The sequence below is a fragment of the Stegodyphus dumicola genome, chromosome X2 (assembly GCF_044657685.1).
Source record: "Stegodyphus dumicola isolate Sdum_Otavi_A_Nest chromosome X2, ASM4465768v1".
Lineage (NCBI taxonomy): Eukaryota > Metazoa > Arthropoda > Arachnida > Araneae > Eresidae > Stegodyphus > Stegodyphus dumicola.
Window position 1 is genome coordinate 57658265 of NC_140781.1, and position 12531 is coordinate 57670795.

A 12531-nucleotide genomic window follows, 5' to 3' on the forward strand; every position below is an offset into this window, starting at 1 on the left:
AGCACTCTTTTCAAAGCTCTAAACTTCTGTAGCGGGCACACCCATAGAATTAAAATAAGTGCTATCTTCACAAAATTTTACCTCTGTACTCTTCCAGTCCTGATTAGACTGTCTACCTTTCTTTTTTTTTCTATCAAAATTCCAACATTAAAGGGTAGCATGCTGGAAAGGGTTAAATGGCCATGAATAGCAAAAGGTAAAAAGAAACATGGCTTAGAATGAAGTATTGCATTTTTATAAAATGAAATGAATAAATAAATATCAGTAAATTTGTCATAAAAATTTATTTACAACTGTATATATAACAAGAAGGCCTTTAACAACCTTATAACCAAATAGCAGATATCAATAAAACATAACAATATAATATGGAATATGGCAGTTTTTCACATTCTTTAGCATAAGAGTTCCTCAGCATGGAAACTAAAAAACAGCAACAATGAAATCAGTATTTATTATAAGATACATAGATTTCATAATTATTAAAATATGAATATTAATATTATATGGTTATAAAACAAATCACTTTCAGTTTGAGATTAAAAAGAAAGTTTTGAAAGTATTACAGTTTTAGGGGATTAAAAACAAATACTTTCATTATTAAAGTAAAAATCCAGGAGCATATTATTTAAACTTTTATGATGCAGAAGCCAATGAATAATAATAATAATAATAATAATAACAACAATAAACAGAGATTAGTGTATACTTCAACAATGAAAAGTTGCTTTACTGCAGCAAAACTAAATTTTGTTTTTAAGTTAGCAATTTCAGGCATTATACAAAATAATAAATTCTAGAAAAAGGGGGGAAGTAAAACTATATTCAATATTTATATATATATGAATGAAACCTGGGTGATTTCTTTGCGAATGGAAAGAAATTTATTTTGAAGCAATACTTAAATTTTGTTATACAGCATCATCAGGAATATAAAAGGAAGCCATTTCAGAAATGATTAATATCTACAGAAAATGTGAAATTTCAGATGGTGAAAACACTGAATAACAACACTGTTTCTTAAATTGTATCAAAGATTTTCATTCAAAATTAACAAAAAGCATTCAATTAGGACGATTCTCCAGCATATTGAATTGAAAAATAATTTATTTAAAGATGAAATATGAACTTTGAAAAGACAAACTGTAGATATTTTAACTATTCATCCAAAATTTTAACAAATTAGTTAAGAGGTTTTTGCTTAAGATCCTCTTTATGGCATCATACAAAATATAATGAAAACTTAAATGTGTGTGAATAGAACAGATCAGAATTTCAATATATGTAAGATATGTGTGAATATGGATTAGTACACATGAGAAGCATAAGCCAAATCAAATGCAAAATGATCGACATGTACAATAATTCCAAACAATTATTACAACAATTAAAAACAACTGAAATGGCTAAAAATGACAAGCCAAATAAAGCACATCCAAAAGTAAACTATTCTTATTGGGAAAAATGCTTTATTTTCAAACATTCAAAAATTTCAACATTTTAGCACAGCCACAGGTTCAAGAACAGGTCAAAAGAATTTGTCAGACACAGATTTTCACAAACCATTGAAAAAAAGGAAAGGATAGGTGTCTGGAAAGAAATTTATTGTCTGGTAATCACTAGCTTTTAATGCAAAATGCAATACACCGAACACCAAAGTCAAACAACAAAAATCAGCATTATATTTTCAAATTTTCACAGAACTAGTTTCGCTGGTTTTTACCGAACCATCATCCTCAGCTGCAAATGAACGAGATAAGGTAAGAAAGCCTGGACAGGAGTCAAGCTACTGGAGCCATCTGCTGATGAAACCAGATCTAAAACATAATTTCTTTAAAGGTTGAAGGTAAAGATGGATTGGAATTAGGGTCGTTAACTAGAACAGAAATATTTTTTGAATGTAAAATGCCTCTAGAAAATCCAGTTCACCAATGGAAGATGTTTTTTTGAATAATTTTGGCAGCATAAAGATTTAAAGTGTGATTTTCAGAACAACAATGCTGGGCAACAGAAGACTTCTGTGTTTCCTTTTTTCTAACATATGCCTCATGTTTCTTAACATGAAATTTTAAGGCGTAGTTTGACCAATGTAAATTAAATCACACTCGCAAGGAATCCTGTAAATACCCCAGGAATTTATATTCGGAATTTTATTGATGAGAGAATAAATGACCCGAAAGTTAAATTTCTGTAAAATACATGCAACTTTATAGCTAATTGATGGAAAGAAGGAAATGACAACAGAATTTTTATAATTTCCTAAAGTAAGAGTGTGCCTTTTGGTGTGCTGAGATGAGAATTCTTTTAACTGCTTGTTTCATAATGTTGGGTGAAAAGCCCTGTCAATAGCTACTGCTTTTAAATAATTTAGTTCTTCATCAAGACATAGTTTGGAGGAGCGAACTTGAAGAGCATGGGAAACATAGGAATAAAATGAAGCTAACTTTTGTTTAGTCATATAACATGAAGTGTGGTGGAAGGTAAACCGTAGTACTGAAGTTGGATGTGTTACGTTTGATCAGAATGTCAAGAAATGGAAGAGAATTGCATCTACCGTGAAAATTTGAAAATATAACGCTGATTTTTGTTGTTCAACTTCTAAATTAATGATTGTGAAAGTTTCCTTAAAATGAAGATGAAAGAAAAGATGATCCCAGTAGAGTTTTGCAAAAGACAGCAAGATGTTTTCTTACTGATACACCCTGGATAAAGCAGTAACAAGTTACAGGCATATCCAATTTTGATGAAAATCAGAATTCCTAACTTATTCCTAATAATCTTTTCCTTTTTCTTTCCTGAGCGATAAAGATGTTGAAGACTGGTAATTTTACCTGGGTTTGATAACAGGCAAACAGGCTGACTGCACGGGTGCATGAGGATACAAGCCAGTTTTCATAGAAAAGATTCTCCATGTAAGCATCCCCCCTTTGGCAGATAGCCCTCGAGTGCTTTACTGCAGTTAAATAAACCAAAACGAACCTTTCTCTTTCCGTCACTACTTTCCACTTGCGTCGTTCACTCGCTATTGTAAAGGTACAGTATAATTAAATTTTCATCTGTTTTATCCTTTCAATTTTATGCTTATATTTTTGTCTAGATTTAATGATTTTTACTGGTTTCTGTTTATGAAACTGTACACAAAGCAGTGATGTAAAACTTAAATAACTAGTCACCTGTGGTTCAAGAATGAATTAATCTATTTTACAGCAATTACTGTGGGAGAAACAGATTTTGTTTACAAATATTTCAGATGATTAATATACTTGGAATTAATTATGTAAACCAAGACTTCACTGTAATTATAAATATATACATGAAATTATTCAACAGAACAAAAATTCAAAGCACCTGGAGACCCATCATATTTTTTCCACGCTCAAAATTGGGTGATTTGGAAACAACAGTTAAAGAGTACAGAAACCATATTTCTTCATTCTTACTTATGTTCTATGACTTAGACTGTCAGAAAGCCTTCTTTTCAAGCATCTGGGAAAGACAAGCAATCACAAGCAATCAATAATTTATCAATTACATCTGACAACATTTGTGTATATAACATGGATATCCTGTCCAATAATATTATGACAAATAACATATCTTCACAATTAGCAAGTTTCCTACACTCATGGGGAAAACACCAGCATTTCCAGCTAGCTCAAGGGTGGTCCAAGTGAAAGTGCTTGAAGGAGGTTTTTTTTTTCCTTTGGACTGCACTCCTGCAGAGTATCTGCCTTCTTGTTCTGCAACAAAAGAAGAATGAGGAGTTGTACAAAAGATATCGTTGAAGTAAAGCACATCTTGCATCTGGGAAATTTTGTTTTTCATCCTGTAAAAATAATGCCAGTATGTTTTTTTTATACTAATTCAGACCTTATTATATCCTTGTTAAGTTTTAAACTTCTTAAGTTAAAACTTTTATCACTTGTTAAGTTTTAAAATAAATCTAAAAAGACAACCTGTCTTAATGTCTTCCATCCCAGGAGTTTGGTAGCATTACAGCTTTAATATCTTGGTGGCAGCAGTATGATAGTATTCCATGGAGGCAATTTTAGTTTGATCATCAAATGAGAACTCTTGCATTTTACTCTGCAGAGAATTTGGACAGTCAGGCTCCAGAATTTAGCTTAAGTTTTGTAGGACTCACTATCTGAAGACCATCAGTACATTAAGTTTTGTGGGACCTTCTGTGCCTGTGAACATTTTCTGTGTAAAAATTTCACCTGTTTAAGAAGTGGACCATCAGGCTAAAAACATCAGCAGCATCTTTAAGTTTATAGAACCACTAGTGTCCAAAAAGTAATGTGTTATTGAGAGAGTAAAGTATTGTTTTGTGATAAAAGTGCTTGTGTTTTAATAACTGCTATAATGTGTTTGAAGCACCCATATCCACAAAAATCTTAGGTTATGATTAACATCTTCATATTCCAAGCTCAAACCAGTGTGTCAAGTCTTCAGATCTAGGAAAGTAGGTCAAGTACCTTGAATTTTTATATTGAGGCAGCAAATTAAATTATTCTGTTATTTGTGTAATTTAATTTATATGAATTCAAGTTCTGAGCAAAAGCTAGAAAAGATGATTCTAGTTAAGGAGTAAAGTAGTAAAGTTAAGGAAAAAGGTCAGAGCTAAGCTTAGGATAATGATCTAAAGCAGCAGATTATGATTAACAAAGTTTACTAGAAGGAGCTTGAGAAATGTCTCTTGGAAAACATCACTTCAGTGAGGCTTGAGATGGGAAAAAAAGAACAGGATAGAATTGAGAAGAAGCAAATTGAAATTTCAGGCTGAAATCATTCAAAAACGTTTGGACACCCAACACTATTTACTTGGGAACCAGACTGCTGAAAAATTAGCAGAAAATCAAAATGAAGGAAGCTTTTGTCAAGAATCGATGTACTGGGGTTGATATCAAAGAAACCGTGAAATTCTTGATACCAAACCTGAAAATGTACAAAAATACAATGAAACCAATGAGGATGACAGGTGTATAGCCACAGGGGAAATTCTGCCCTCTGCTAATAAGGCAATTATACTTTTGCCACAAACTCTGCTCCCAGAAAGCGAAACTGGTTCTGCTATTGTTCCTCCCCAACACAGAGGTAAATGATCTATTTCTTTCATTAGATACGACTAATTTCTCACTTACAAAGAGAAAGTAATGATTTAAAATCACCCATTTAACTAGATATTTAAACTCTCAAAGTTGTTCTTTAGAGCAACTATTTAATAGGCAACAGACTGTTATTTTAAGACCAGAAAGACCTGGAGAATGGTCGGAAACTATTGGTCGTTCCCGAAGCTGTAATGAATATAGATCAGTGTGAACTTTTACCAATAGTGATAGATAATTCATTTTTTTTTTCAAAATAAATTTCTGTACAATGTTCATGGCACACAGTTTTCTTATCTCCAATTTTTTTTTTCAATGAACAAGCCTAAGGATGACATTAAAATCATATCCCTTTTTTAGAGGGGGATTATGAATGAAAGTTTACACAAAATCATTTAGTGACAGACAGCAATACTATAATATGGCATTTAAAACAAAATATATGAGGTAACATTTACATATTAAAGGCAAGAAACTGGGCCCTTTTTTTTTACTTTGCTAGAATAACTTCAGTAACATTTTTTGTAAAATTCAGAACTTCTTTGTAATTAGCACACTTAAAGCTGAACTAATTACAAATATGTGATTTAATATTTTATTTGCATATAATTTATTAGCATTATTCAATTATGCCCTTCAATACAGTCACAAAACTCATTAATCCCTTCAGTTTTTAATATTAAAACATTAAATCAGCTAAAATTGTTAATATGCATTCAGATGTCTATGAATTCAAGACATATTCTCCAAAGCAGTCATTTACTAATGCCTTAATTGCACAAAATTTAATAATTTTATTATTAAACATTTTAAATGATTCTGTGCAGTTGCAGGTTTGCATTCTATGATACATAAATGAAAGAAATAATGACAGTAATAAATAAATTACAATATTTTACATAACAACAAACAAAACAAAAGGTATACTTTACCTAGAATAAACATGTCTATGATACATAAATGAAAGAAATAATGACAGTAATAAATAAATTACAATATTTTACATAACAACAAACAAAACAAAAGGTATACTTTACCTAGAATAAACATGTAATCCTAATCTATGATTGACAGAAGCTATGCACTACTATCAAAAGTGCTACCTAAAAATGCGAAACGGAGTTGTTACATTTCGACAAATTAAAACATTTTCAATGAAACGTTTCAACAGTTCAAAATGTTGAAAACCATTCAACTCATTACCAAGAGCATCTGGTACTGACGTAGGTCTCACATCCATTTCACTAAAGTTTCCTTTAAAATCTTCCATTTCCAAAATGATTGTTTTCAATGCAGTTAAAACTAATAGATGAAAAAAAAAAAAAAAAACTTATTAAAAGTCACAAACAAATGGATTATTTCATTATTAAAATAACACAGTAATATTAAACAATAAAAATGAAAAGAAACAACACAGTTATATTTTCTACAAAGTGGTCAGAACATCAACAATGAAACTGCTCGGAAATTTTTGACAACTAGGAGCTGGACAATGACTGCATCAAATGTTTTAGCAATCTCAGTTTACTATTTTGAATTAGATTTAATAAATCACATGCTGACAGTTAAATGAAGAATATGAAAACTGAATTGAGACTTGATTAATACAGGTCTACCAACAGTATGTTCAATAGTTTTCTTCTAAAAATTCTGTATTTCTTTTACCTGTAATTAACCCTTTGCACTTGAGCGGCACCCGGCTGATTTGAAGTGTCCACTTGATGTGTACTGTACCAGCACTACAGTGTTTTGGAACTCGATCTGTTTATTTAAGATGTGAGATAAGCTATTGTTATCTGAAGTACTTTCATGGGCTACGGTTGGCTTGCACTCTTAGCCAAATCTTAACTTAGTTTAGTTAGTCTTAGCATAGCATTCGCTTGGGAAAAAGGCAAAATATAGCTTTAAGCTTTACAAAAATTAAAGCTATATTAGCTCTTTGCTAATAATATAGCTGAAATTGTCTTGAGTTGCTGGTTTGTCCGAGTGAAAAAGGCCTTCAGTGCAAAGAGTTAAATATCAATTTTTAATTCTTTCATATCTCAAAATTGCTTTCAATAAACGTGATTAACTATTCCATATATTTTGTTTACCAGAACTATAATGTTCTTCTCCACCTCAGCCATATTCTGTTTCATTTAAATGAATACGAGCTTCAGTACACACATGGTCAACGATTAATTCAGCAAAAGGATATAAAAAGATGGCAAGTCAGTAAAACATATGCAGTTGATGACATGTTCGTACACATAAAATTCAGTAAACACACAAACACATAAAATGTGACACATAAAACTGTATTCCATACAATACTCTTTAAACAAGTATATTCAGTTAACATAATAATTTTTAAAAATTAAATTCTCTATGAATTAATCAATTGCTAATTTAACAAATTACTAAAAAGGGTATAACAAAAAATTAATTTTGTTGTTTTCTAAAAAAATTATTTGTTTTACTGGCTGACTTGTCAATTGATTGAGAACAAAGCACATGGAAACTTACACATAAATTTACAATAGCACATTGGTAATAATAAATACTGCCAAAACAAGCAGAAAACTATATGGTCATTTGTAAAAATTCATTCTTAGCATTCACATTATGTAACCTAAAAAATTTTGAATTCAATACTTTATACCTCCTTCCACCAGAATAAAATATACATATTTTTCTTGACCATAACATTAAAAATGCTGCAGCTATATTTGGTATACATTTAACTCCCATTTTTAGATAGATCAAGCTTTGCTAATTAAAATGTCTGATAATTTGAAAATTAAGTAAAAAATGAAGGAGAGAAAATTAACAATTTAAGAAGTACAAAAATATATATACCGTATTTGACGGTATATAAGACGCACTTTTTTTTCCTAAATTTGGTCTCAAAAACGTTACCTGCGTCTTATACGTGAAGGAGACAGGTTAACTTTCAATACTGAATGCTATTTTTAGCCCGGATAAAGGTCTAGAAACACATAACTTTTTCAACATCTGTCATGATTATTTTGCACATGCATGAAATAGCTGTTGCCCAAAAGCGCCAAAGCTCGAGGTTCGACGGTCACATTACGTTTCTGGAGCCTTTCCTTCTTTACGTAGACTTTCTTTGACTCAGTCGACACAGGTGTCGGTATCGGTGCTACTCTGTATAAACATGTCGGTATCGGTGCTTAAAACTATTTGTGTAAAAAAAATACCCTCGCAAATATGACTACAGGAAACAAGAGATTAAGCTATACAATTCAGTATAAACTAGGAGTGTTAAACTATGCCAAAGTGCATGGAAACAGAGCAGCAGCAAGGCATTTCGGTTCACCACCTACCGAAAAAATTATACGTACTTGGCGACTGCAGGAAGATCAACTGAAGACTCCTAAAGAACAAAAACATAACCTTCGATGCCCAGCTCCATCTTGGCCTGAACTTGAAAATGCCATAAAATGTGGGTGATCGATAAGAGGAAATCTGGGATAAGTGTTTCAACCAAAATGATAATAAATGAGGCCAAACGACTTGCAGTATGGGAATCGGAACTTTTCAGGGTCTGAGGGCTGGTGCTACAGGTTCATGAAAAGGCAAGGCTTATCAATGCGCACAAAAACAACTATTGCACAGAAAATGTCAGCAGATTATGAAGAAAAAATACTAGCATTTCATAGGTTTGTTATAAATGCACGCAAGAAAACTTCTTTTGAGCTTGGTCAAATAGGAAATATGGATGAAATTTCACTCACATTTGATGAACCATCCAACAAGACTGTGAGTATTAAAGGGTCTAAATCAATAACCATAAAAACCACAGGTCATGAAAAAAAAAACGTTAGTTCTAACATGTTGTGCTGATGGTACAAAACTAGCGCCGTTTTTCATATTCAAAACGAAAAAAACTCATCCGAAAGAAAAACTTCCAACGGGTGTAATTGTTCATGTTCATCCGAAAGGCTGGATGGACGAAGCTGGAATGAAACTGCGGTTACAGAATGTATGGGCGAGGCAACCTGATGGACTCTTAAGAAAAGCCTCTCTTTTGGTTTTGGATCAGTTTAGCGCCCATAGAACTGAAACCATAAAGAATAAAGCAAGAGAATTAAAAACCCAGATAGCTGTCATTCCTGGTGGACTGACTAGCTAATTGCAGCCCTTCAGATATATCGGTGAATAAGCCATTTAAGGAAAAAGTGCGAGAACAATGGAACAAGTGGATAGGAGAGCCACATCATGCCCTGACACCCTCAGGTAGAATGAAGCGGCCCTTTATTTCACAAGTGTGCGAGTGGGTAAAAAGATCTTGGGAGGATGTAAAGGCTGAAGTAATTGTTAAGTACTTTAAGAAGTGCGAAATCAGTAATGCTCTTGATGGAACAGAAGACGATGCATTATTCGAAGGTGATACTAGCGATGACGGAAACAATAGCGATGACGATATTCTCGTTTTCGATGATGATAGTGAAAAGGATTTTTATGGTTTTGAAAGTGTTTAAAGTCTAATTTCATGATAGGCAACGTTTTCCTTGAATCTGTGTTTTTTGTAGTTTCTGCTTTGTTTTGTATTATGTTTGATTGCTCGCCGTTCATTCATTTATTCATTATTGACATTTACATATCATGTTCAAAATAGCTCGCCATTTGTTAATTTTCCCTAATAAAAATATGTTTGGTAATTGCATTCAATGATTGTTTATTTGGCTGTTACGAAACGTGAGAACTAAAAGAAACTACATTTTAAGTCATTGTGGTATTGCGCGGACTATTGAGACTTTTTTCCCTTGCGTGTGGCCTTCTAAATAAGGGTGTGTCTTACATGCTGTCAAATATGGTATATATATATAGCTTTTATGAACAATGAATACTTGAACCATCACTGCATCATTTGCATTAAGGTCTGGGATGAATTAAAATCGCTATTGAGGTTGCATCTAAAGTTCTGTATTTGTAGTGAAATCCTAATGATCTTATTTTTAATGTGGATGAAACACAATTAGATTTGATGAGAATTTTGATTTGACCATTTTTTTTTGGCAGATGAAAAAAAATGAGATTTTTAATTTAATGCTTCGAAAGAAGGTCAGACTAACAATCCTATTTTCATCCAAAGTTTCAGGAACTTTAAATCCAGTTGATAATCCAGATGTCACTTATTTCTCTAATTATCCGCAAAAAATTCTTAGCCTGACCCTTCATCATCGACCAAGACTCAGCACAGCCCATCTCAACCCCCAGAAGAGTCGCGTCAAGTAGTACTACAGAATAACCAGTTGCTCAGTAGTAGTATTTCAAGTGCTGTCATGCTACAAAAACAATATAAATTTACAAACGTCCATGCCTTTTCAGGGAATCGAACCTGGGCTATGATGTGTGCTCCCATGCCAAGAGGCTATGTGGCTGTATAAAATATAAAATCTGTTTAAACTATATAATAAATTTATTCCAAATTTATTTATAATGCCATACTAAGAGTTCAAGACAGGAATACACCAAAGGCTGGTTATACAATGGACCAAAATTATGTAGAACAAAATCATTATTTCTTGATCAGTTACACTGTTCTAAATTCATCTTTTCACTATTACAAGAAAATCATGAACCCCAAATTGGGTATGAAATTGAGACTGTCTTGTAGAATGGGAAAAAATAGCAAAACAGAATTTCTGTACAATTTTCTGATCAAACCAAATTGTGTACTCAAGCCCAAGATGCAAAGCCTGTTGCAATTCATGGCATTTTCTGTGATTACTGTGATGTAGAGTTTTTGCTATTCTGCTTTACAGTAACTGACAGTTTTTGTTGCATTTTTTCCTGGTCTGACATTTACACCATTTCAATTTGATAAAGATATTACAGTTCACCTGTTGTAGATACAGTATGTTTTAATTTCTTAGGAAAATGAACATCATTAGTTAGAGTAAAATTTTTCTCATCTCTTAGCAGCTGTAAAGCAGCATACATACAGTAATAGTTAACTACTATATACTATTTTAGCTTCTGAATGGTTTGCAGGAACACCGTTTTTGAAGAGTGGAGGAATACATGCACGAACAGAAGCTAAGATTTGGGCAACCAAAAAGAAGTACAGCAAACTTATTAGAGAAGAGTCGCATGAGTGCAACTCTCCCATTTAAAGTAATCCATTAATTTAAATATAAAGTACACCTAAGTAAAGTATATCTAAAGAATCTTGATGGTTTAATTTAAAGGTGCATTTATGCTCCTTTTACTGTAGAGTGTATAAGGTTGTATTAACTATCTATGTGATATAATTTACAAACATACATACATGAAATCAACACAGATTGTAAAGTATTCAGAGCAGTCAAACAAAAAATTAGAATTTCATTAAAGATTTATATTTGAGCAAAGAAAACACAAAAAGTTAAAATATTCAGTTCAACAGTGGTTGGTTTTTGTGGTTATGGCAATGCCTCGAGGGCTAAGGGAGGGATGCCTTCGAAGAGGACCTTCTAAAGGAAACTAGTTGGCATACACGTTACACATGGGAAAAATCACGAAAATGCCCATGCAGCCAGCCTGTTTGTCGAACCTCGGACCGAACTACCAGTTTTCGGGGCCTTTACTACTTGGCAACTGGTGGGCCTAATTTCAACAGTTTATCCAAGTTTATTCATTTGTTTACCCCAGTTTGTTTATATTATTTATCTCGGTTTATTTATCAATGCATCATCATTATCATGAGCTTATTATTTATCAGATTGTCGTATTATCAGTATATTTATTTTAGTTTCTATCATCAAACCATCAATTTATTGTTATCATTATTTATTTATTTATCTCAATTTATAATATTTCTCAGCTTAATCACGTATTTAGCTTTTTTCTGTATTTACTTAACTGAGTTTATTTGATCTTTTATCCCAGTTTATTTGAATGAAGTAAAAGCAAGCATTTCAAACTGGTCTAAAGCGAATAAACTGCTTAAAAGCAAATGTGCCTAATCCAACCAGGACTTAAAGAAAACAAAAGAATAGTACAAGATGTACTTAATAGGAAAATGACAAAAATAATCTAAACCCACATGACCAGTTTTAATACCTTTCTCCTTTCCATACTGTTCAAGAACACGATGTGTTTTCCTTTCAGGGGCATTTACTTTTCTTTTCTCCAAATGTTCTTCTACCTCTGCAAATTTATGTATAGCGTTTGCTTTACATGGTTTCACAGAAGTAGAATGACATGTTTCATTGTTTTTCTTCAACATCATCTATAAACAATGAAAATTCATTACAATACAAAGGGAAAGGAAAGAATGACAACTATTTAAACACATAAAAAAACTACTCACAATAAATCATAATCACATGTACTAAAATAAAAATTCTTCTCAAAAGGAAATTAAATTTACATTAATTTACATTTAATTACATTAATTTAGTTTAATTATATTAATTTAATTTAATTATATTAA

General features: G+C 32.1%; 1 protein-coding gene across 4 annotated transcripts in view; it reads right to left on the minus strand.

The window, feature by feature from the left end:
- Positions 1-265: 265 nt before the first annotated feature.
- LOC118204335 (resistance to inhibitors of cholinesterase protein 3-like) overlaps positions 266-12531 on the minus strand; it is a 40870-nt gene continuing 28604 nt past the window's right edge. For 2 of the 4 annotated variants that reach the window (XM_085809143.1, XM_085809142.1), the window contains exons 4-7: positions 12159-12327; positions 6312-6410; positions 6146-6211; positions 266-423 (exon numbers count right to left, since the gene is read on the minus strand). In XM_085809143.1, coding sequence (XP_085665269.1) covers positions 6186-6211; positions 6312-6410; positions 12159-12327 — 294 coding nt within the window. In that variant the 3' untranslated portion in view covers positions 266-423; positions 6146-6185. Of the gene's footprint in view, positions 424-3348; positions 3741-6145; positions 6212-6311; positions 6411-12158; positions 12328-12531 lie in introns of all 4 variants that reach the window. The other 2 variants (XR_015038929.1, XR_015038928.1) reach the window with 2 other exon arrangements.